The sequence below is a fragment of the Mastigoproctus giganteus genome, chromosome 9 (assembly GCF_048544385.1).
Source record: "Mastigoproctus giganteus isolate SK-2022 chromosome 9, ASM4854438v1, whole genome shotgun sequence".
NCBI lineage: Eukaryota > Metazoa > Arthropoda > Arachnida > Uropygi > Thelyphonidae > Mastigoproctus > Mastigoproctus giganteus.
In genome coordinates, this window is record NC_143583.1 from 34,823,626 (window position 1) to 34,851,160 (window position 27,535).

The 27,535-nt window shown below is 35.3% G+C and overlaps 2 protein-coding genes across 2 annotated transcripts in view; one reads left to right on the top strand and one right to left on the bottom strand.

The window, feature by feature from the left end:
• The window catches only part of Alg7 (Alg7 dolichyl-phosphate N-acetylglucosaminephosphotransferase), a 59,839-nt gene extending 38,501 nt beyond the window's left edge, over positions 1–21,338 (bottom strand). The window contains exons 1-4 of the mRNA XM_090380619.1: positions 20,990–21,338; positions 16,963–17,083; positions 7,231–7,444; positions 4,374–4,520 (exon numbers count right to left, since the gene is read on the bottom strand). Of these exons, the coding sequence (XP_090236745.1) occupies positions 4,374–4,520; positions 7,231–7,444; positions 16,963–17,083; positions 20,990–21,138 (631 nt within the window). The 5' untranslated portion in view covers positions 21,139–21,338. The remainder of the gene's footprint in view (positions 1–4,373; positions 4,521–7,230; positions 7,445–16,962; positions 17,084–20,989) is intronic.
• A 4,755-nt stretch (positions 21,339–26,093) lies between these two features.
• The window catches only part of LOC150080142 (proprotein convertase subtilisin/kexin type 7-like), a 214,815-nt gene continuing 213,373 nt past the window's right edge, over positions 26,094–27,535 (top strand). Inside the window, exon 1 of the mRNA XM_090380627.1 lies at positions 26,094–26,201. Within this exon, the coding sequence (XP_090236753.1) occupies positions 26,094–26,201 (108 nt within the window). The remainder of the gene's footprint in view (positions 26,202–27,535) is intronic.

The following is a 27,535-nucleotide window of genomic DNA, read 5'->3' on the forward strand; positions in this document are numbered from 1 at the left end:
ATCTATCATAGGATTCTGTGTCACGAGTTAATTTGTATGTATCCCATGCATTTTATTACTCTGCTATATGTCTCATTAGTTCATCTGACATCCATTTAGGCCTAAACCCTGGACAATATTTCTTAGTTGGTATGTAAAGCCTAGTAGCTTCCAAGATAAGTTCTTTGAATGCTTCCCATTTTGAATTTGCTGTTGGTAACATCATCAGTTGGTCCCACTGTATAGAATTTAAATACTGTCTCAGGCCATCGTAGTCGCCTTTACGAAAGCAATAACCCTTCCCTTTACCCCTAATGGTAGTTACCTCTTTGAGTAAATCCCACTTCAGCACACTGTGATCACTGCCACCTAGTGATTCGTTTATCTGCAGATTTTTAATGCATGAAGAATCACTACTGATAATCAAATCAAGAGTATTACTCCTTCTAGTTGCCTCCCGAACATGCTGATGTAAAAAACAATCATCCAATAAATCCACGAAAGCTTTGCTAGTGTGTGAGTGACAAGCCCCCAAATTCCAGTCAATATCTGGGAAATTAAAATCCCCCATTATAAGACTCTCTGATTTACTGGCCCACTCTATTTCCCTGTACAGTTTCTTATTATACTCATCAGAGTCATTAGGCCTATAGCACACTCCTACTCTCAATTTTGATCTCCCAATGCTTATGTCACACCAAACTGACTCAACACTGCACTGTCCAGCGATGTCGACTGGCTTCACTTCCTTGGATTTTATGTGTTTCTTAACTAATAGCATACCCCTCCTCCCTTCCTATCCTGTCTATCCTTTCTGTAGACGTTGTACTCCCCAAATTCCAGTTCTGCATTCCTTATATCTGTGTGACACCACGTCTCTGAAATCCCAACAATATCTGCCTTTGATGTTTTGAGCAATACCTCAAATTCATCAAATTTATTTATTAAACTCCCAGCATTGGTGTACACTCAAGTATAGATTCATCTGTTTCTATTCTAGCTACCCTAACACAACCCACATGTTCACTTGTACCGCAATGACTCCCAGCAGTCTCTGAAATATCCTGCATCTTGTTTATCAGACTTCTGCTCATTCCAATAGCAGTGCAAGAATCTTTCACCTCTGCCAGTGGCTACTGTTAATCTATTAGTATTTGTCTCCCCCCAAGCTAGCAGTTTTCCAACCCACCTAACACTGTCTCGATAGCATCAGGAAATATTCTTGCACCCTTTCCATTTAAGTGTATCCCATCCCTATAGAAGCAGTCTCCCCTGTTAACAAGTATAGTCCAGTTTGAAAAAAATTCTACCCCTTGAGCCTTGCACAATCTTTCCAGGGCCGAATTGATCGACAAGGCTCTCATCATATACTCCCTCCTATTGGTTGTTTGTCTGTTTGTTTGTTATTTGGTTTTTAGGAGCATTAGCAACTAAGGCCATATTGCTCCGGGGATATGCGGTGGTTATTCATTGACCTTTCCGCATCCTCCGTATTTGGTGGTGACAGGCTCGAACCCCAGTCTAATCAAGAAGCATGTGCTACGCACTGCTGCTCCTTCCCACCTGGCTACGGAGACGCCCCTCCTATTGTGTCTGGGCAGAGTTGCAGACACTTTCAAATTCAACCTTAATTCATGGCTTTTTTTCTGACATCTGCACTTGTTAAGTAATTCTGCTGGTCTCCTACTCTTGATATCATTAGTGCCAACGTGTACAACTATATCACCTTTTGTGCCCTTAAAAGATGATATCCGCTCTACAACGTCATCAACCTTTGCCCTGGCAGACATACCCTGGTCCTGTTCCACCCATCATTTTTACAAAGCATGTTTGTTCCCCGTTTCCCTGACAATAGAGTTACCAACAACTACTGGTTCCTGTGGGATCAGTGCATTCTGCCTTGGGGGTTTCCGCTGTGTTGTGTGATGACCAAGTGCAAGCTCTGGCGTTGATGTGGGCAGCTGAGAGCTTGATGGTCCCCTCAATTTAGTTCCTTCGAGGGCATCCACCCTATCCTTCAAGCTCTCATATAGGCCCATAACAATGCTGAGTTGTTGCCTGATTTCGATACACTTATTGCATCGTGCACACACAAAGATATCCCCCATGGCAATATCATGTCCCGTACCTGAATGCTCTACAAACAGTTCATTACCGATAATGAACATGGACAATCGGTGCGTCCCAGTAGTATTTGCACACATAGCAACTGTAACTTGCTCTTTTCTCATCTTAAAAGCTGTTGTAGGCATTTCTCTTTTAGTGGATAGGGTTTTCCCTTGGTAATGCTTTTCATAATAAGCCCGTCTCATCAACATTATAAATGTTTTCTTTCTCTTAATTTGCTATAACTGAAGCAAACTTACTTTTAAAGGACACCGCTGCCGATTCACCTGCAAAATTTTCTTGCCTTGAATATCTAGTTCATGTATACCATGTCTCAGTTTAAATTTTTTCAACCAACCTGTGCTTGCCTTAAAATCTTTATTACCTCTTAATTTTCGATTAAAATCCCAATGCTTTTTCACACAACATTAGGCTAGACACTAAACTTTGCTTCTGAAGAAACCACAAATAAAAAGCACTCCCTAAAGTGGCATTTTCAGGTTTTGACATAATCTTTTTCCAGCTTGATCCATAATCGACACAAATTCTGTTATAGCATTAGAATTTTTCTTGATGTCGTAAACTGTTGAAGTCCCCACATTAAACTCTTTGGAGAGATTTCTTAAAATTTTCACTTTTTCTAATTCTATTAATAATTTTCATTTTTTGTTGCGTAAACTATGCATTTTCTTTTCATTCACATTTTACAACAAAAAATTGAAAAAATAATAAATCACACAGTTTCCGAGAAAACCCAGTAGTGTCTGTGATATTTTTCTAAAGTATATTTCTGAAAATCACAGAATTCTAGAGGTGACAACCATAAAACAATAAAAACAATTTGCAGTTTTCTGTTTATTGGGCTTTTTGTTTGTACAATCTGTTATAAATGGGTAGTAAATGTGATCTTTCGCTTATTAGAATCAAAATTCAATTTGCAAATGTGATCCCTATAACTGGTGCTTACTGTACTACCATTAATAAAAAAAAGAAAGATCAGCCTTTCAAATTATTCCAGATAACTGACATTCTACTGTATTTTTTATATTTTATTTTACTTTTGTGTTTCACACTATATGACTGTATTCTGGATATAACTCTATGTAATGCTAAGTCTTGTATTTGAAACAAATAAATTATTCATTCAATAAGATTATTTATATTATTCATTCTTTCATATATATTGTAATTTATTGTGAATTCATCCTTTTGTAAACTAATTTACTTTTGATTTAATTATTATTAGGTATGTGCACAATAATTCTATATGATTACAAGCATCTTCATTGAGTTTCATACTGCTTGCATCAAAGTTCATTCCTATAACCATCCTTCTGTCTATTGAAATTGTTTATCTCCCATTTCAATTGCCAAATAAAAATTTATAAAATTAAATTATTAGTACAAATTAGTGTATTAATTTTTACTAATATTTGAAATTTGAATTAATCTAAACTAATAATTTCGACAGTTGCAGTAGAAATATTATAACTACGGATGGGAACTTTACACAACATCCATGATAATACACTTGGTGGCAGTAATTATCATAATTAATATTTTATTAATAAGGTTCATTGTGAAGGGGCATCCATTTTTCTATTGCATAAGGGCAGCTACTAACTACCCTAAGAGTTCCTCTGCTGAGAAAGGAGAGTACAATGAATGAAGGTGAAGTTTTCATAGCATTAAGCATTGCTGGAACCAGTGGCATAAATTTAATCTAAGAAGAAAGAATTATAGATCATATTGTGGTTTCCTTTAGTCAGAAAGTTGTTAATCACCTACACATGGAACAAACTTATTCGCTAGAATAAGTTCCTTCTATGTTTAGTTAAGACCAATGGAAAATTGGGCTTAACTACTTGGGAAATTCAAATGCCTGCTTACCTATGAGGTGAGAGGAACATATGGGTAGGTACCTCCCCCTCTTTTTTTATTTTTTTTTTTTTCCTAGCTTTTTTTTTTTTTTTTTTTTTTTTTATGTGAACCCCAAACATGAAAAGTATTAGAACCTATAGTACTTAGTACCGTGCTTTGCTAGTATAGCAAAGGCCTCTGTTTGCACTATCTGACCAATGCTAACTCTCCATTATCTTATGATAAACCCTGTATGGTTTATCATTAACTCTTCTCTACTGAAAATATCTATTTATTATGTTCTATTTGCTTTGTACAAATATAATTCATTTAAATAAGAAAACTGGTTGCAAAAAATTTTATCCAGAGTGACTACATTAGCACTTGAAAATGAATAATTTACAAGTCAACAGTCAACTAATACTTACCAAAAAGTTCAATAGCATTGAAAACAATAATGGAGGCAGCTATAACAACTGATTGGCCTACTTCAAGTCCGTTGATACCAGCCAAAACATTAATAGCATTTGTACAAAACACAGCTAACATCCCCATATAAACATAATATAATGGACCTGAAACATTAAACAGTAATTTCTTTAAATTAACTTCTTTAAATATTAAGATATAAAGTTTATATCTTAATATTTAAAGCTATTAAAGTTTATTATTTTTGAGTTATAAATTTTGACTTATATATTTATTATTTATTATCATATTTTATTATTTAAAGCTAACAAAGTTTATTATTTAAAGCTATCAAAGTTTATTATTTAAAGCTATTAAAGTTTATTATTTAAAGCTATTAAAGTTTATCATTTTTTGCATACTATTTTATTAAAGTACAATAAAGTACAATAAAATATTAAATGTTCTCCTCTGAATTATTTTTAAATAATTCTGATACTAAAATTAGCATTTTAAAAAAATATCACCTTAAGAATATCTATATAGATGATTCCAGTATCTATGATAAAAATGTATTGGAATCAATAATTAATTACTCCAATATAAACATAGTGGGATTTGTAGGTTAGCAAACATATTTTCAAAGGGTTGAACAAATAACTAAAAAATCAGTAATAAAATTAGTAATAACTAAAGGTATAATTTCAAATTCAATACTGAACCGGATTTATCTTTTAAAAAACTCAGGCCAACTTTGAACTTCCTCGCATATGTGATAATTATCAGGATTAAACAAAGAACTATTATCCCTTTATTATGGACTGCTTTTAATGATACCATTTATATTTCATATAAAAAAAGAAATAATTCATAAAAGCAAACCTAGCAGTTTTATATGAAAGGGATTGCCAACCACAAGGGGGGGGGGGTTGGCAATCCCTTTCAAAAGTGCATATCAAATTTATTCTAATGTATGGTCTCATACCAAATTCATTATAATGTCAAATTTTGCATGCTAGTAATACATTTTAAAATTCCAATAGTGTGCATTTAAAAAAAATTACCTACTGTTATTTCAAAAAAATAAATTTACTGGAGGTAATTGTTTAAAGTGTCTTTATGAAGCTTCTTTTTAAGATTAAATTTACGAGCAGAAACGTGTGCCCATCATTGTTATGACACTTTTATAATAGTATACCTTATTGAAACAATTAAATCCAATCACTGCATGTCAATCACATGTTTCCTCTTTTTGCATGCATGCTGTAGGTTGCTAATCCACAAGATAACATATTACAATGTAATTTTATTGTTGTATTTCTATTCTAATTCGGCAAAGATGAAGGAACCAAGAGTTCTGAAATGTATGTGTTTTATAATGCACAGTTATTAATTAATTAAATATTTAAATTATGATAATTCAACAGAGAGCAGTATACAGTCAGACCTCTCTTAACTAACTTCCATATAGTGAAATTTTCTATTTAGCGAATTTGTTTGAATTCCCCTTGGTCATTACATTTAAAATAGTTTCTGTATAATGAAGAAAATTTCCATATAATGAATTGATTTTGAGAGGCCTGGGTACATGTTGTTTGCACCTTTGGCCTTTAGGCAATAGAGCTGAAGCTGTAGAAAGCATGAATAAAGAGCTAAAAGGATTAAGAATTAATCCCTTTAGCTTTTAAGAGCTAAAGGGTTTAAATTCTTAAGAGCAAAAACATTCTATAATTTAGTGGTTCCTGTTAAACCCATACAACTGCCTCTACTGTACCTAGAAGTCATGCTGGTCAACTATCTATGTGTCCACACCCATTGGCAAAAATTAAGGTATATTCCTGGTGTGGGCATTGGCTCCAGTCAGCTTGTTAGCACCCTATTAGATGCTGTTGTTGTTGTTGTTGTTGTTATTTGGTTTTTAGGAGCATTAGCAACTAAGGCCATATTGCTCCGGGATATGCGGTGGTCATTCCCCGACCTTTCCGCATCTCCGTATTTGGTGGTGACAGGCTCGAACCTCGGTCTAATCAAGAAGCGTGTGCTATGCACTGCTGCTCCTTCCCACCTGGCTACGGAGGCGCACACCCTATTAGAGAATTAGGAGAGAGCGATTTTCCTTTTTCCCAGAAATTCATCCATTGTTTCGCAGAAATGAGTCATCCACACTTCACCTGTCTCTGTTTATGGTATGTACAAGTGGTCCCTAAATCAGTTTTGTTTTACCTGCTGTGCAAGTAACCCTACAATGTCTAAGAGGAAATCCTTGTGTAGTGGGAAAAGTGGAAGTGCATAAAAGGGTAGATCAGGGCATTTAAAAAAAAAAATATATATATATATATATATATATATATATAAAATTTGGTAACCCTGCCAGTAATTTGTCAACCATTCTGAAAAACTGTGTTCCGATTCTCAAACTGTTTGAGGAAACAGGACCAGTTGCAAGCATGCAAAATTATGCCTGTATGAAGATGTAGATGAAGCCGTTTTCAAGTGAGTGAAGTTAATTTGAGACCAAAACATGGCGATATTAGGGCCAATAACAAAAGAAAAGGCTATGGCGTATGCGCACCTTTTCTGGGGCATGAATTCTTAATTTCTTTTTGATTTACTCACTTTTCGGCAATGACTATATGCATAACTTTAAATGCTCATAGTTCTATACTACTTGGAAATGAGATTCAGGTTCATATAACATTTTTGACTCAAAATCACCCAATTAACAACCTCTTGAAACCTGACTCATATTTTGCACACAGTATATTAAATTCACCTTGTACTATAGATTTTGTTAAAGAACAATCACAAATCAAAATAATCTTCAACTTTTACAAGAAATTAAGTTTTATAAACACTGAATAAATATAAAGTACATACCAAGCCATAAATCATTTCCTAAAATCCATCTAAAAGGCTTTGGAATGATAACAGTAGTAGCATTAAAAGTAACATAATAAACCATCAGCAATGGTAAAGTTGCCATGGTGGGCAGAAGCAATTTGTGGCGCCATCGCAAATCTAATACATCATCTGCAAATCCTAAGAAAAGCATACAGCATATGGATAATAATGCTGCTACCAGTTCCACAAACTAGAAAAGCAACAAGATACTTTTAAATTATACATTTTACTTAAAAAAATTTACTTCAGTCTTCTGTTTAGTAAAATATTTTAGTGTGGTTTGATTAAAAAAATATAAATTAAGTTTTTATATTAAATGACGTGCTATCTTAACTTCAGTGTACAGAAAACTACTCACTGATAACTGTTTGCCAAGAACTGCTCAATACAGTTGCTACCAAATAGTTATTTGTTCATACGTATTGGAAGTGCAAAATATAGCATCAGTACATTAAAATGTCTTATTGTGCTTCGCAAACATGCATTTACTATTAGATGAATATGCATATGATATTTTTATGACATACTTGTATTACTCTGTTAAAATTTTAGAAACATTTTAAAAATATATATTTTATGAAAGAAAGAGCAAGTTGGTGATACAATAATTTTTATGGTAATTAATTTGAGATAAAGTGCTTATTTTTTTAATTAGCATTAGCAAGGGCACATGATGCAAGAAAGCAAGCTTATATAGCATCAGCCAAAAAAAAAACCCCACTTATTTCACCCATCCCCTCGCTCCAAATGTTTGTCAAGTTCTGCCTTGAATCTATTTAAGCTATCAACTTCTACAACGACAGATGGAAGTCTGTTCCACCAACCAACCACCCGCTGGCTAAAGGAAAATTTCCGCACGTCTATCGTACATCTGTCTTTCTTCAATTTGAATTTATACCCTCTCAGGCGATTATTCTGAACAAGAGATAGAATTCCATCAGCATTGAGCATGCTCAAACCAATCAAGGCTTTATACACCTCAATCAGATCACCTCGCCGGTGCCTAGTCTCCAGACACTGTAATTTGCAAAACTTAAGCTTTTCTTCGTAAGAGCAACCCTTTGTTCTGTTCACTAATCTTGTTGCCCTTCTCTGTACTTGTTTCAACAACTCTACATCCTTCTTAAAATGAAGCCTCCAGACCTGTATACAGTACTCAAGTTGTGGCCTGACCATTGCCTAATACAAGGGGATAATCACCTCCTTATCCGTGCTAGAAAAATTCCTGTATATCATTGACAAGATACCATGAGCTACTCTTTCAGACTGTCTGCACTGCTCAGAAAACTTCATATCTGCCTGCACAATTACCCCCAGATCCTTTCCATTCTCTACCACTGTCAGTGTGGTACCACAGAGTTGATACGTTACTCTGGGATTACTGCTTCCCATATGTAGTACTTTACATTTGTCAATGTTAAACTTCATTTTCCACCTCTCAGACCATCTGCTCAACTTTTCTAGATCCTGTTGCAGCAGTGTACTGTCATTAGTGTCATTAACAACTCTGCCAACCTTCGTATCATCTGCAAATTTGGACATTAAGCTTGATATACCATTATCAATATCATTTATAAATACAGAAAACAACAATGGACCCAACACTGAACCCCGAATGACTCCACTAATAACATTAGTCCACGAAGAGCAGTGTCCATTGATTACCACTCTCTGTCTTTTCCCACTCAACCATCCCTTTATCCATAGCAGCAATTTGCCTCCAATGCCATACTGCTCCAATTTGTGCAGCAGTCTTCCATGTGCAATTGGTTCATATAAATCATGTTTTCCTCAATTTTAACTTCAAGCAGTCACTTTTACCTGTGCTGTATTTCACTTCAGAACATTGAAACAAATGTTTTCTAAGAAAGGAAAGATACCACTTTTTTTTCTTTTTTTTTTGTAAAAAGTAGAATCATCATGCTGATTTTTTAAAATTCTGATTCAGAAAATTTTCCTTTAATCACAGTGATTTGACTGTTGGAATAAATCATCACCTACTCTTGTGAAGAGTGGAAAATTATCTAAATTCAAGGAAGGGTTAGATAAAGCCTTGAAAGAAATAGGTAAATGAAGTGTGGGAAGATGACATACTTATTTTATTTTTTAATTAAATCTATTATTTTTTTGTCTGAAGTTACATAAACTTGCTTTCTTATATCATTTTGTCAATAGTAATACTAACTCCCTTCATAATGAAAAAGTGACAATAAGTTGTAGTTTTAGAATCAGTCACTGGTCCATTCTTTTATGAAAACTGCCACAAAGGGGTGGAGTGGGATGGCACCTGAAATGTGCCCAGTTACTGCTACAACTCACATACAAGCCCTTAAAGAATGCTATTAAGAAAGTGATTTGTGTACTGCAGAAGATATTTAATGCTGCTGTTACCATGTCTGTGTAACCCATGATGAATAATGTCCACTAGATTATAAAATAATTGTATATTGGCTCAAAAAATTGAACAGATATTTCAGTTTTTGCTTCTAGGATCCTTAGACTAAATTAGACCACCAATTTCAATGAGCTAAGTTAATAGAATTAAAAGTTACTAAGAAATTATATAAAACATGAAAATGAAGAAATTAAAAAAAAAACATGAAACTGTTAAACTTATAATTTACAATTTAAACGAATTTAAATAAAATCATTAAATAACCCAATAAAAACATGAAATAAACAACAACAACAACAAAAAATTTTCTTGTATATGTTTTTTTTTTTTTTTTTTTTTACATAGTTCACTAACCATAAATTCCAATGCCATGACAAACAAATTTTCACAATACCACATTAGCATTGAGGCATATGATGCAAGAAAGCAAGCTTATATAGCATCAGCCAAACAAACAAAAAAAAAAAAAAACCCTTCCCATTTCGCCCATTTGGTCACTCCAGATATTTGCCTAGTTCAGCCTAAAATTTATTTAAGCTACCAACTTCCACAACAACAGATGGAAGTCTGTTCCAGCAATCAACTACCTGCTGGCTAAAGGCAAACTTCTGCACATCTACAACTGTCTTTCCTCAATTTGAATCTATGCCCCCTCAGGTTGTTAGTCTGAGCAAGCGGAAGTATCCCATCAGCATTGAGCCTGCTCAAACCATTCAAGGCCTTATACTCTTGACTAAGAAATGAATAGCAAGTGCTTAAAAAAAAAAAAAAAAAAAAAAATTATACACCTCAATAAGATAACCTCACAGGTGTCTAGTCTCCAAATGCTGCAACTTGCAGAACTTAAGCCTTTCTTCGTAAGCGCACCCCTTTGTTCTTCTCTCTAATATTGTTGCCCTTCTCTGTACTTTCTAGCAACTCTACATCCTTTCTAAAATGAGGCTTCCAGACCTGTACGCTGTACTCAAGGTGTGGCCTAACCATTGCCTTACAGAAAGGGATAATCACCTGCTTGTCTCTGTTAGCAAAATTCCTATATATCATTGACAAAACTCCATGACCTGCTCTGGCAGCCCATCTGCACTGTTCAGAGAACTTCATATCTGACTGCACAATTACCCCCAGGTCTTTCTGACATCATATTAGACATCATCACAGTACCTCAATGATTAGGAAGTGAAATTAAGTAGAATCTGGCTGCCTCCTCGTGGCTAGGGATGGGAGCGGGGGGTTGGGGCACATTCCGCCCTCGACCCCCTGCTGCTAAACGCCAGATGCCAGCCACAACAACATAAACAACACATAACTCACACTAAACTACCCAACTGAGTAAAGACAAAACCAAAACTCCACTTAGATTTAAACTTAAACCGCACATAAACTAACCTCTGACTCCAATTACCCACACATCTTAACTTATCCTGACTTACACTAAAACTTAAACTATTCCTAAACTTAAACATAAATTAAAACAAACCTACCCCCCAACTTAACTTAACTTAATTGAACCCAGACTTTAACTAATAACTTTTAAGCTTCACCCAATTAAAATTAAACTTATACTTTAAACTCTGATTTACATCCGACTCAACGTCAATAAAGCTTACCCATGACCTAAAATTAAACTTAAATCTACCCAAGCTCAACTCAAGCGGTAACAAACCTAAACCTAAACTTAACTCTATCTTACAGAACTCACACTTAAACTAAAGAACTTAACTCAACTTAACTCACACATAATTTCAACATAAACTAAACACAGACTTAAACTTAACTTAGTCTTAAACTTAGAGGAATTAAATCATACTGCTGGCAACTAACAAACGCTTAACAAACGGCGGACATAAGGGAAACCTTGGACACCGCCAATAAATACAAAATTACTTTGCAGACTTTGCAGTACCTCAATGAGTGTAGTACCACACAGTTGGTATGTTTCTCTTGGGTTACTGCTACCCATATGCAGTACTTTGCATTTGTCAATGATAAACTTCAGTTGCCACTTCTCAGCACACTACCCAATTCTTCCAGATCCTGTTGCAGCAGCATACTATCATTACTGTTATTAACAACCCTGCCAACCTTTGTATCGTCTGCAAACTTGGACATTCAGCCTGATATACCTTCATCGATATCATTGATAAATACACAAAACAACAATGGGCCCAGCACCGAACCCTGGGGGACTCTGCTAATAACATTAGTCCACGTAGAGCAGTGTCCATTTATTACTACTCTCTGCCATCTTCCACACAACCATCCCTTTATCCATGGCAGCAACTTGCCCTTAATGCCATACCACTTCAATTTGTACAGCAGTCTTCCATGTGCAAGAGTATCAAAAGCTTTCCTGAAATCCAAGTACATGATATCAAAATTATTTTTTGCATCCAGTTCCTTTGTGACCACATTGTAGTATCCAATCAGATTGGTAAGACAAGATTTCTCCTTAACAAACCCATGCTGTGTCTGAACTATTGCTGCAGTTTTTTTTTCTTTTTTGGTAGTTGTTGGCGCATCGGCTTCTGTGGCCATATTGCACCTCCCAGGGTTTTTTACAGTACTTTGATCCAAGCCCAAGGCGGGAATCAAACCCGCGACCTTTGGGTTGCCGGGCAGGTACTTTACCCACTCGGCTAGCCCGGTCGGCCATTGCTGCAGTCTTGTCTAGGTGATCCTGTATCACTTCTTTAACCAGTGACTCTTATTTTCCCTGGAATAGAAGTTAAACTAACAGGTCTACAATTATTTGTGTCACTCTTTCAACCCCCCTTTGTGAATTGGGGATACATTTGCACATCTCCAGTCCATGGGTTTTTCCTCCCTTGAATTTAAGGATGCTCTCATAATTATGGTTAAGGGTTTGCTAACTTCCCTTGCTGCTTCCTTCAATATAACTGGATAGATTCCATCCACCTCAGGTGCCTTTTTTATGTTAACTTCAATAATTTTTCTTCCACTTTGCTCTCAGTTATTACAAAATCACTTAGCTCCCTGTTAGAGTTTGATAAACTTCTGGCATTCCCCTCTTTGAATAACTCCTCATGTGTGAATGCAGATGCAAAATACTCATTCAGTTTATTAGCTACTTAAGCAGGATCATCAATAGTCGAACCATCTATGTTAAGTGGACCAATCTGATTCATCCCCTTCCTTCTAGAGTTTACACAAGTAAAGAACTCCCTGCTGTTCTTCTTTACATCCTTTGTCAAAGATTTCTCGTAATCTGTCTTTGTCTGCCTAACCTCCTTTGTGACTTGATTACAGACTAGCTTATATTTACTGTAGGCTTCTGTGTCCTGATAATTTATATGCATCCCATGCATTTTTCTTCTCTGCCACGAACCTCATTAATTCATCTGACATCCATTTAGGCCAGAACCTTGAATAGTATTTCTTAATTGGTACAGGTTATTTCTTACCTTAGTTGCTATGAAAAGTCCAGTAGCCTCCAAGATTTAGTCCCTGAAGGCTTCCCATTTAGAATTCGCCGTTGGTAACATCATCAGTTGATCCCACTGTATAGAATTTAAAAACTGTCTGAGACCACTGTAGTCACTTTTACAAAAGCAAAAACCCTTCCCTTTACCATTCATGGTAGTTACATCTTTAAGTAAATCCCACAACAGTAAGCTGTGATCACTGTCACCTAATGGTTCCTTTATCTGAAAATTCTTAATGCATGAATAACCACTGCTGATAATCAGATCAAGAGTATTACTCCCTCTGATTGAACATGTTGCTGTAGAAAACAGTCATCCACTAAATCCACAAAAGTCTTGCTAGTGTGTGAGTGACCAAACCACAAGTTCCAGTCACTATCTGGAAAGTTAAAATCCACCATTACAAGACATTCTGATTTACTCCCCCACTCTATTTCTCTGCACAACTGTTTGTCTTACTCATCAGAGTGATTAGGCCTATAACACACTCCTACTCTCATTTTCCCTTTCCCAGTGTTTATGTCATACCAAACAGACTCAATATTGCACTATCCACCCATGTCAACTGGATGCACTTCCGTAGATTTTACGTGTTTCTTAAATAACAGCATAACCCCTCTTTCCTTTCTGTACACATTGTACTCCCCAAATTCCAATTCTGCACTGCTTATATCTGTGTGACACCATGTCTCTGACATGCCAACAGTATCTGCCTTTGATGCCTTGATCAGCACTTCAAATTCATCAAATTTATTTACTATACTTCTAGCATTGTATGTGTACATACAATGAGGTGAAGAGGTGTATGTGCACATGCAAGTATACATACACCTCTTCTTACTCTTAGTTACCCCTGGCGCCTCCGTAGCCAGGTGGGAAGGAGCAGCAGTGCGTAGCACATGCTTCTTGATTAGACCGGGGTTCGAGCCCGTCACCACCAAATACGGAGGATGCGGAAAGGTCAGGGAATGACCACTGCATATCCCGGAGCAATATGGCCTTAGTTGCTAATGCTCCTAAAAAAAACCAAATAACAAACAAACATCTTACTTACCCTAACACAGCTCATGTATTTACTTATTCCATGATGACTCCCAGCAGCTCTTGAAATGCCTAGCCACTTGCTCTCTAGGCTGCTGCTTAAGTACAGTAGAAGCAATGCATGAGTCACTTTTGCCTCTGCCTGCGGATACTGTTAATCTTTTAGTCTGTGAATTCTCCCCCCCCCATGCTAGCAGTTTTCTGATCCACCAACACAGCCTCGATAGCATCAGAAAATATCAAGGTAGTGTTAGGTGGGTCGGAAAGTAGTAGTCGATAGACAGTGGCAAAAACAAAAGTAGAGCTTTGGAAGAAAGTATTCTTTGGCATAAGAAGAGGATGGACAGAGTATACATGAAAAATACTAGTATTCATTTTACTAGTATTATTTTTTTGAAAGAAAAAAATTGTTACAAAATCACAATTCACAATAAGAAGTGCAATGGTCATTTAGTATGTAGCTGTATGAATAAAGCAAACAGGGTTTGCATAAAGGCATCATTATAAATCTCATATAATGCTTTTACTTTATTATATATTTACATATCAAATGATAATACTATTGCTCTACCTGTTTAGCTATAATTTTTTTGCGTAGCTTGAAGCTTAATCTCTAAATTTAATATGATTAAGTATACATTAAAGGAATTAAATCTGGTTGAGCTTTTATGTCAATTTTTATGATAAGTAACAAAATTTCATCCTCCACTATATGAAAAGGTACTACCAGTAATACTATTTTTTGTCACCACAGAGAGCTGAAGCTTGGATACAGTAGCTTCCAGGCTTTTAAACCTCTTTACTGTTATTGTTATAACAATAAAGAGGTTTAAAATTTATATTGCAACCAGTCCAGCTGGAAGCCAAGGTACAACAAGCAATGAAGATATAAAACAGGTTTTGGTTTAGAACTCAAAATTAGTCTTTATTAGCTTTGAAGGCCTTTGATTCTGCACATTTCTATAAACTTAAGTGCTATACACAAAGTGAAAATGAAAAAAATATATATAATCTTCTACTGGTGCAATATTTTGATACAGTTTCTATTCTGAATGTAAAATCTAACTTTCACTGCAATACACTACCATATTCTGTATCTAATTTTTTGTTTAGCTATAGCAGGACTTGAATTCTTATTTTATAGTACAGGCAGAAAAAGCTGCCAAGCCTTATGAAAGGCACTGATTTCTCATAGTGTAAAACTATCACTCATGGCTACCACCATGAGTATGAGTCTTACGCTTATCCTGCATTACTAATAAATAACGCCTCTAAAAGAGAATTGTCATTTCAATCCCCCAACAGATGCTTTGGTGCTTGTTGGCACTTCATCAGTGGGAGACTAAGCACCTTGTAGGTACAGCATCTGACAACACAGTGATAGTTTAATTCACAAGATCAGAGATGTTAAAAGGTATGAATAGTAAATTTTCAAAAATGAGCTACAAAATTCTCCAAGCCTATCAGTAAATAATACAGTTTGAGTATGGTAAGACTTACATTCTACCCTAATATAATGTTAATTACTAATACATAACATTATACTTTTCTTTTTTAGAGAAGTATTACCTTTTAGTAGTGCAACATGCTGGAAACTTGTTATATTATGTTGTTTTTGGGAGCATTAGCAACTAAGGCCATATTGCTCCGGGGATATGCAGTGGTCATTCCCTGACCTTTCTGCATCCTCTGTATTTGGTGGGTAAGGGCTCGGAACCACGGTTTGGAAACTTGTGCTGGTAGAGTTGTAATTCAAGAGATCAATGCTCTAGCATCTATTTTTTATCTGTACTATAAAATTAGGATGTTATATCCTACTGGCACACTGTATTATTTATGGACCGGTTCAGAGCATTTCTTAGCTCATTTTCGAAAAAAAAAATTATCTAATGTTATGAATAAAGAACTAGATAAAAACTATCAAAGTTAGATCTGACTTAACTATTCCAGAACATTAAGATATAACTATTCCAGAACATTATTAATGCAAAAACCTAACAATAACAGTAAGGAATACAAATTACAGAAATATATTTATATATATTTTAATGTACTTTTAAATACCCTTTAATGCTTTTTTATTCACTTTTCTTTACATTTAATTTCAATTTCATTATTATTATTTTTGAACTGAAGATTTGTATAGTTTTTTTTATATCTTTTTGTCCTCTCCTTAGAAATAGTGGGGTTGGTTTTTTGGAGTAACTGCTATCATCAGCTGTTACTCCAGAAAATGTACGTACATTTTCCAAATGTTCACCTTGAGTATTGCAGCACAGATCCATCCAAAGTCTTGTGTTGCACAGTTTCTACTTTTTCTCCTCTCTTTCTAACAGAGTGACTTTATTGAATCTCTAGAATTATACTTTGTTTATACTGAGTTCTTGGTGTTCTGTGTTTCTGAGGTGGAGTGCTGATGTCACTCTGATTATGATAATATAAAGACAGCAATATGAATATTCCACAGTTTCTCTGATGATAGAAATATGCAATTATTTCCAAAACCACCAGTGATAATTAAATGTATTGCTTTTTAACAGTGTAATTTATTCCCTTACTATTAATAATGCTAAAATTATTTATGGTGCTTTAAGTGCAGCCATTTGAATTTCAACTGAAAAGTATATAGCAAAAATTTGCCTTCTTTCATCAAGCTTCATAAGTAACCTACATTACAATGGCAATATGCATAAGGCATAAACAATGAATTTTCATATTGGATAAGGATTATGAACTATTAGCATATACTTGAATATCTAGTTGAATGCAAATGTTTCAACATTTGTGTTTAATCAATAATAAATTAGATGCTCAAAAATCTTTACTTACTTCATCATGTGGAAATCTTTCTGCAGAATTTATTGTCCAATACTGAATAAAAGGCACTGGGATAAAGAGGAACATAACAATAAGAAAGACTGAACCTGCTATTACTCCTGTTGCTTCGGGGCTGTATAAAATGAATAAAAAAAAATTCATCGACTTACACATATGATATTAAATAAAATATACATGTTTGTTTTATACAGTATGGACTAAATGTCAAGAAAAGTCAAACAATGCTGGATGTAGCCATATTGAACAGTTTTTTTTTTTTAGCAATCTCTGTTCATACATTTCAATATCCATATCTCCTCTTCCTTTAATGATGCCTGTAAGACCAGACAAACCATTTAATTTTTGTTTCTCATGTGCTCATATTAATGAATAAATTGAGTTTTATTAGCTTTCTTAAGTTTTGCTAACTTTGTGTTCATACTATATTAGTAGTATAGCACAGATTTTCTTATTATATTCAAAAAGAGAAGTTTAAAAAAAATACCTCTTCGAATTGTCAGGCTTGCTTTTCTGCTTTTAATGCTTATGATATTCAGTGTTCAGTACTTGCCATTTAATCATAAAAATATGAAAATAAACCACAAAACTATAACTTTCTTACAAAGAAAGTTATATTTTCAAGAATTGCTACTAATATTGAACCTGTTAATATTTTCATGCTTTTTTTGTTGTCGATTTGAAATATGACCTATCTGCCAATAGTTGTGTTAATAAAAATACATTTTTTTAAAGGAAAATGATTTACACTTCATAATAAGCTAATGATGGAGTGTTCTCAACATCAATCTTATCCATTTGACTTAAAATCATGTAAGCACTTATGAGTTATGAATTTTTTTAGAGGCATTAAAAAAAAAAAAAAAAAGAGTTAATGTAGATTACTCAACATCTGTTAATTCTTTTACATCGCTGTTTGAATATGATCAACAGAATCAGTTATTAGATTACAAGCATCATATAAAAACATTTTAAATAATATTTTTTTTATATGCAAGTGTTCATTTTTTATTGTTATTATCAGACATTAAAGGTGGCAGAGAGTTTAAATATGTAGTTATGTATGAATCATAAAATCTTACATATATCTCTTTATGTTTTCTTAAAAAATTCACACATTAATTGCACAATTTTTGCAACTGCACTTGTATTCCCATCATATCTAACAACTTTGGTGCCAATAAAACATTTTGTGATTCTTATTCTAGGCCATAAATGAAGAATATACTAAATTGTACTGTAACAGGAAATAGCTAAGTATCTAAGACAGGACACATCAAAAATCTGCATATGATAGAATGATGGAAATTGTGATAACCAATCAAAACCAAGCCATGCAACTTCAAACAAATCTGAAATGGCTATAGATTGTCATAAAAATGACAGCTATGGCTTAATGCTGCTAAATATAATGCTAGGTTATTATTCCCTTATGTTAAAATGAACACTATTACATGCTAATGTAAATGTCATGTATAGGAAGGCATGAATATTGCTTCCCGTATCCAAAGCTATCTCAAATTAAAATAATTTTTTTTAATTAGAATTCTTCTTATTTAATATTTATTTATTTTATTGTATTTTCTCTAGTCACAGTATTCCTTTATCTTGATATTCAAAATTATACAGATACTAGGATACATGATAGCCGATTAACACCAGATGGGATATGTTTTGTTTTTTTTTATCTCAAATACTGCCCATGGTTTGTAGTATCACATTAATGAAACAAGCACCAGCTGTGTGTTGTGTTGTTTAGTTTTTAGGAGCATTAGCAACTAAGGCCATATTGCTCCGGGATATGCGGTGGTCATTCCCTGACCTTTCCGCATCCTCCGTATTTGGTGGTGACGGGCTCGAACCGCGGTCTAATCAAGAAGCGTGTGCTATGCACTGCTGCTCCTTCCCACCTGGCTATGGAGTCGCCAAGCACCAGCTGTCTATATCATTTATCATATTGCTCGTTATACATGTTATAAGATGTTAACTGAAATAATATTCATATTTTGCAATCTCTTTGGAAAATTATTAAATTGATTATCGTATGAAGGTACAAAGTTGTATGAGTAAGATATATGAGCCAGAAAAAAGCTTTAGTTATATGCATAGAGAAGAGAAAATTAAAAGTTTGACACAAAATGCATATCAGAGTGCAAAGCAAACTACTAAGTGTTGCCTTAATCCACTTCAAGTAAAAAGCCCTGTTCTATAAGGAGGGTAAACTGCTGTTTATTTAAAATGAGTGCCATCACCCAGTTTTGGTACTTATTGCATATGTTCCTTGCATATATGCAGTAAGTACCAAATTTCTTGCATAGGTTTCTTGCACCGGTTGAAGGATGCAAGAAATTTTCTCTGGATAATTCAGAAATTTTTTTTTTTTTTTGGCTGGTGCAGCATAAGCCTCAAGCTTCCTTGCACCATATGACTAATAATAATAATAGTAATAACTTATTCAATTGTTAGTTAATAGAGGAATGCAGTTAAATTCCACCAGTGTTGTTTACAGATTTTTGGACACACTGACTACTGCTGTAGCTGATGCACAAGGGTACAGAAATACACATGCTGTGAACAATGATGCTTTTTTTTTTTATCTCTCACCTTATGTAGTCATCTCAGATTATAAACAGAAAACTTTATTGATTTATATAATGCACCAACTCATCTCCTATTATTTCTGTACAAGTGTATATCTGAATTCTCCAGACTAGGGTTGCCAGGTGTCTGTCCAGTATTTTCTAATTAAATAAGTTTTATTATAATTTTATGTCTGTTAGTTTAATTTTTATTTATATTCAGTTTTTTAATTGGTTGTTTTCTTGAGTTTTAATAAATTTTTCAACCACTGTTGCTGTTTATATAGCAGACTGTATTCGTTAATATTTATTTTCACATAGCCAGCATAATAAAGTTTCAACTGAAAGTTTCAAATGAAATTTCATTTTCTAGATGAACATAGTTTCTGCATTGAATCTGCACGAAGTAACTTTTCTCTCTTTTTAACATGCCTCTCAATTGTTTGGCTGTGAAAGATGTTTTCTCATATCAAAAAAAAAAAAAAAAGTATAAAAGCTGCTGCATAATTCAAATTTAAATTAGGTAAAAGATTATTATTTTAAATAAAGTTTCAACTAGTTCCATGATATTATTGAGGTGTATAATGCCTTGAATGGTTTGGGCATGCTCAATGCTGATGGGATATTCTTTCTCTTGCTCAGAATAATCGCCTGAGAGGGCATAAATTCAAATTGAGGAAAGACAGTTGTAGGATAGATGTGTGGAAGTTTGCCTTTAGCCAGCAGGCGGTTGATTGCTGGAACAAACTTCCATCTGTCATTGTAGAAGTTGATAGCTTAAATAGATTCAAGGCAGAACTAGACAAACATTTTGAGCAAGTGGTGAAATGAGAAGGTTTTTTTTTGCTGACTGATACTATATAAGCTTCCTTCCTTCCATCATGTGCCTTTACTAATGCTAATTATATATTAGCATTTCTTTCTATACTTTTCTCTTCTAATGGGAACTTTTTTTTTTTTTTTGTGTCCAACTTTCCTCATATTTTTATGGAACCCATCTTGAAGTAATGAGAGAGAATATGCTACACCAATTGCTGTCTTGTTTTCCGAGTAGGTCATCTGGCAACACCACTCCCACAGAAAAATCCTACTCCCTCTGCCCAAGATCGGCTAATTACAGTCCTGCCTGAAAAGGCTTTTTAATAATTCCTCCGGTCTCTGAAAGATTTGAACTCAAGCCTCTCCAAATGGGTGGCAAGTGGCGAACCCACTATAATGACGGGCAAATCAGTTGTATTCTGCTCAGGAAAAGTTTCAAGCACACCGACTCATGTTTTTAAGCATGCAGCAGTTCGCTCACGTCTGCCTTGATATATGATAAAACGAATACTGTTCTTTCACCAGTACTATAACTAGAGAAATTTTTAGGAGGTTTATAAATATTTATACTGAATTGTTTGGCAGTGACGATACAGTTCGCATATATTAAAATTACTACTTACATTTCCTCTTTAACGGATTTACTCATGTCCCTTCCAGAGAGACGAGCTTTCAAAAACATTTCTTTAAATTTTGGCAACACCCTAAAGGTAATTAAAAATCCAATTAAGGAGAGGATTACATTGGTTAGAAGAGTGAAGATAGGAATCATGCTGATATGCTGGAAACTAAACCAACGATTAATAAGGTATTCACTAGTCAAACGTCTACTCTTTATCAAACACTAGTTTCATTCTTGGGAGTAATTTTTTATTATTATTTTTTTTCTACATAGCAACGGAGATGAATAACATTTTGCCCATTTAAACCACATCACCAATAACGTAACCACGATACTCACGCCGAACATGTTGCATCTTCGCTATACACCGCCACCTACAAAATAATTACCGTACTGTATACAGTTCCCCCCCACAAAAAAAAATATCGTAAACACTAACAATAATTATTATTGTATAGTTTTTTTGTTTGTTTTAATGTATTACAAACTTTCTGCAATTTTTTTTCGAATAATTTCCTGCAGTGTATTATTAGAACGCACGTTAATATTATAGATTTGCGTCGGTTTATATCATGAGGGGAAAAAAAAGCCCGTGTTTTTTTTTTAAACACGGTCTTTTTGAAGTAAAAGTTCTAGCGTGCTTCAGGCAGTTTTCACACGGGAGTAATTTATGTTCATGGAATGACAAAAATCAAAACCGAAATGCAACACAGCAAACTAAGCCATAAGTAAATGTATTACGAGCTTTCTAGATAGCCAACTATCATACTAGGCTGAATCGAAATGGAGGAGATTGAAGGGGGCATGGCTAAGAGCAGGAATCAAAACGATTGAGAACGATGAAGGAAAAACAAATTCTGCATAGCTATTTGAAATCGACAGATGCAAAAAGAGAAGTATTTCGACCATTAAACATAACGGGAACGAAATAAAAGGAGACAAAGATCTCATCAGAACATTTCACAACCATTACAGTAAATTACTACAGTAAACTCACGACAGTAAACTCCCCAAATTCCAGTTCGCCATTCCTTATATCTGTGAGACGTGGTGTCACACAAATACAAATATTTTGTATAAGGAATGCAGAACTGGAATTTGGGGAGTACAATGTCGATAAACAGGATAGGAAGGGAGGAGAGGTTATGCTATTAGTTAAGAAATACATAAAATCCAAGGAAGTGAAGCCAGTCGACATTGCCGGACAGTGCAGTGTCGAGTCAGTTTGGTGTGACATAAGCATTGGGAGATCAAAATTGAGAGTAGGAGTGTGCTAGGCCTAATGACTCTGATGAGTATAATAAGAAACTGTACAGGGAAATAGAGTGGGCCAGTAAATCAGAGAGTCTTATAATGGGAGATTTTAATTTCCCAGATATTGACTGGAATTTGGGGGTTGGTCACTCACACACTGGAAAGGCTTTTGTGGATTTATTGGATGATTGTTTTCTACATCAGCATGTTCGGGAGATAACTAGAGGGAGTAATACTCTTGATTTGATTGTCAGTAGTGATTCTTCATGCATTAAGAATCTGCAGGTAAATGAACCAGTAGGTGGCAGTGATCACAGTGTGCTGAAGTGGGATTTACTCAAAGAGGTAACTACCATTAGGGGTAAAGGGAAGGGTTATTGCTTTCGTAAAGGCGACTACGGTGGACTGAGACAGTATTTAAATTCTATACAGTGGGACCAACTGATGATGTTACCAACAGCAAATTCAAAATGGCAAGCATTCAAAGAACTTATCTTGGAAGCTACTAGGCTTCACATACCAACTAAGAAATAGTGTTCAAAGTTTAGACCTAAGTGGATGTCAGATGAACTAATGAGACATATGGCAGAGAAGAAAAATGCATGGGATACATACAAATTAACACGTGACACAGAAGCGTATGATAGATACAAGTTGATCTGTAACCAAGTTAGGTTACAAATGATCTGTAACCAAGTTAGGTAACAAAGGAGGTTAGGCAAGCGAAGGCAGATTACGAGAAATCTTTGGCAAGGAATGCAGAGAAAAACAGTAAAGAGTTCTTTACTTATGTAAACTCTAGAAGGAAGGGGATGAATCAGATTGGTCCACTTGATATCGATGGGTCAACTGTTGATGATCCTGCTCAGGTAACTAACAAACTGAATGAATATTTTGCATCGACATTGACACATGAGGAGTTGTTCAGCGAGGGGAATGCCAGAGGCGTATTCAACTCTGGCAGTAAGCTAGAGAATCTTGTAATAACTGAGAGTAAAGAGGAGGAGAAATTGTTGAAGATAAATACAAGAAAGGCACCTGGGGTGGATGGGATCCATCCAGTTATATTAAAGGAGGCAGCAAAGGAAGTAAGCAAACCCTTAGCCATAATTATGAGAGCTTCCTTGGACTCAGGGGAAGTACCCGTGGACTGGAGATGTGCAAATGTGACCCCAATTCACAAAGGAGGATCAAAGTGCGACACAAGTAATTATAGACCTGTTAGTTTAACTTCTGTTCCTGGAAAATTAATTGAGGCACTGGTTAAAGAAGCACTGCAGAATCATCTAGACAAGACTTCAGTTATAGTTCAGACACAGCATGGTTTTGTTAAGGGGAAGTCTTGCCTGACCAATTTGATTGGATACTATGATGCAGTCACAAACGAACTGGATGCAGGAAATAACTTTGATATTATATACTTGGATCTTAGAAAGGCTTTGATACTGTTGCACATGGAAGACTGCTGCACAAATTGGAGCAGTGTGGCATTGGAGGCAAATTGCTGCTATGGATAAAGGGGTGGTTGAGGGAGAGAAGACAGAGAGTGGTAATCAATGGACACTGCTCATCGTGGACTAATGTTATTAATGGAGTCCCTCAGGGTTCGGTATTGGGTCCATTATTGTTTTCTGTATTTATAAATGATATTGATGATGGTATATCAAGCTTAATGTCCAAGTTTGCAGATGATACGAAGGTTGGCAGGGTTGTCAAGGATACTACTGACACTATGCTACTGCAACAGGATCTGGAAAGATTGAGCAGATGGGCTGAGAGATGGCAAATGAAGTTTAACATTGATAAATGTAAAGTACTACATATGGGAAACAGCAACCCCAGAGCAAAGTATGAACTCTGTGGTACTACACTGACAGTGGTAGAGAATGAAAAGGACCTGGGGGTGGTTGTGCAGGCAGATATGAAGTTTTCTGAGCAGTGCAGACGGGCTGCAAGAGTAGCTCATGGTGTCTTGTCGATGATATACAGGAATTTTTCTAGGAGGGATAAGGAGGTGATTATTCCCTTGTATAAGGCAATGGTCAGGCCACATCTTGAGTACTGTATACAGGTCTGGAGGCCTCATTTCAAGAAGGATGTAGAGCTGCTGGAACGGGTACAGAGAATGGCAACAAGATTAGTAAATGGAACAAAGGGTTGCTCTTACGAAGAAAGGCTTAAGTTTTGCAAATTACAGAGTCTGGAGACTAGGCACCGGCGAGGTGATCTGATAGAGGTGTATAAGGCTTTGAATGGTTTGAGCATGCTCAATGCCAACGGGATTCTTCATCTTTCTCAGAATAATCACCTCAGAGGGCATAAATTCAAACTGAGGAAAGACGGATGTCGGATAGATGTGCGGAAATTTGCCTTTGGCCAGCGGGTGGTTGGTTGGTGGAACCGACTTCCATCACTTGTTGTTGAAGTTGATAGCCTAAACAAATTTAAAGCTCAACTGGACAGGTATTTCGAACGAACGGAGGGGTGAAATGGGAGAGGGTTTTTTTTTTTTTTTTTTTTTTTTGGCTGATGCTGAATAAGCTTGCTTTCTTGCATCATATGCCTCTACTAATGCCAATGCTAATGCTAATCATCAGCCACGAATACCTGACAAAAGTGATCAAGGCAGCAGGTTTCGGAACCGGATTCCAAAAATGGATTAAAATGCTTTACTGTAAAGCAAAATCATAGATCATTGTCAATAAACAACTTGTACATTGCCAAAATAATGGCATACGCCGATGATGTTACCATGACAATTACGTCTGAACAATCGGTAAAAGAAGTATGGCGAACCTTACAGAAGTTTCAGAATGCCTCAGCACTCAAAATAAACCTGCAAATGACCAATGCCACGTGGATCGGGAAAAACCTATTCCCAGTACTAGGAGTAATTCTCGGAGACGCAAATATATATATGTATAATGAACAATGGGAAAATATCAATCAGAAAATAGTTTTAAAAAAAATAGGAACACTTAGAGGAAGGCAGTTATCGGTAAGAGGCAAAGCTAGGATATGTAATCAATATTTACTCTCAAAATTGCAATACATTATGACAAATATCCCATATTACTGACAGTATGTCAATAAAATTCACGGAGAATGCGCGAAATTTATTTGGGGTTCAACATATGAACCAATGAGACAAACAACAATTTACCATGATATAGAAGCAGGAGGACTTGGACTGATCAATGTCCACTTGAAGACCTTGATTCAGCGAGCCCAAATCCCTGAGAGAGCCTACAAAGACAAGAAAATATGGAGCGCCTATGTCCTGTTTTACATGCAGAAAGCAATGCCAAACAGATTTATATGCACCTTCCCGAAAACCACCAAACAGACACCACGCATGTTCAAAAAAATTGCAGAGGTTTATACTTTTCTTGAAAAAGAGATAGAAGTGAGTAATGTGCTAAAAGTGAGGCCCAAAGCTATATACCATAAACTATCACGAGCAGTGCTACCACCAGCACCACCACCACAACACAGGGAAATCGAAAGAGGACGCATCAAGTTGTCACCCGTCCTAAATAATGTTTTTAAATTACCAATGAGACCGACGTTTAAAACCTTCTTCTTCTTCTATAAAGTACACCACGCCGGCCTACCGACAAAAATGTGGGCGGCTGCTAAAGGCAAGCCTATGGCAACACCAGCTAAATGCCACTTCTGCAATGAACCCGGAGACACTGTACCACCTCATGCGTTACTGCAAGATGGCATCTGAAATTTGGGAAACAGCAAAACCACTACTCACAGAAAGCCCCACCTTTGATGAAAGTAACCTGTTCTGGCTCAATAACGGCAAACTGGGGAAAATAAAAATGATCATTGTTATTCACGCGATGTACGCCATCTGGACCTTCAGATTCGACTGCACATATGGAGGAGAAGATGCTCCAGACATCGCGACAAAACTGAACACATATCTGAAAGCAACAATCACAGACTCGGTATACAGAAAACAGATTAAAGCACAGCAATGGGCAGAAGCGGGACTGGGAAAAATAGAAGATGGAAGGCTCCCGTTATACCAATCCTAAAGAAACCTGCCATACCTGTCTCGAACTGAAAGATCCTTTATAGAACTGTAGATATACAAAGTAGTATAAATGGCCAAAAACGAGACACTCTCCTTATATGAAAACGTAAATTCCGCACGAGATCATCACTTAATCAAGAAAGAGTACCAGATGAAGAGACCTATGTTAGCTCATATCTGAACTGTAATTACGAACTTGTGAACAACTCAAATCAGAAAAGTAGACACTTAATAATGTGTTAAAAGGTAATGTCACATAAATTATACTAAAATTGAAAGTGTTAGAATATATATATTGTTTAAAAAATTATGTCAATGCAGATAAATATCTGGAAAAGTATATTTTATTAATCAATGTATATAATTCGATGTGTATATAATGCAGTTCCTTCTGAAATATATCAAATTGTGTATAAATAAAATAGTACTATGCTAATCTAAAAAAAAAAAAAACGCGTCATCGTTTGATCACACCGCAGTTAAACCTGGTTAGTACTTAGGAGGATGCCCCCTGGGCATATCGAATGTAGTTGGCATTTTACCTTTTTTTTTTTTTTTTAATATATATACTAATGCCTCACAATTTTAGCTGCCTCAGCCTTTTTTTTTTTTTTTTTTTTTTTTGTGAACTGAATTTTTATGATACTGTACTTTTAATATAAGACTGGTGGCTGAGAATACAATAGCTATAATTTTCCACGCTCTGTTTTAATAAAATAATAATAAATCATGAATTTGATAGGTTAGCTTTCTTTTAATGAAAAAAAAAAATGAATGAATAATCATAATAATAAATAATCCCCCACATACTTGCATTTTAAGCAAAAGGAAAACAATACCTTCGTGATCCTGGATTACAGACTATCTGGTTTCTTGCAATACAGCGCAGTTGAAAAAAACTTCAATATTCAAACTTTCAAAAAAAAATTCAAGTACTAGTCAAAGTCAAGTCTTATATGTCTTAACTTGTTCATCACCTCTTATCTGGAATGTTCCTTAGTGCCAAGCTTTCTGAAAAACTGATTGATTACTTAATTTAATTATTGATTTTGCTTTATTCCCATGGCATAAGGCTACATAATTCCACTGGATCTGATCTATTTTCTCAGGCAACTAATTTTTACACTACTCCAGAAAGTGCTTTCATTGTTATTAGCAATCAGTACACTGTAAATTTACATTACACTGATATAAATTATTAATTGAATCATATTCTAATCATTTTAATAATGTGTCCAGTAATTG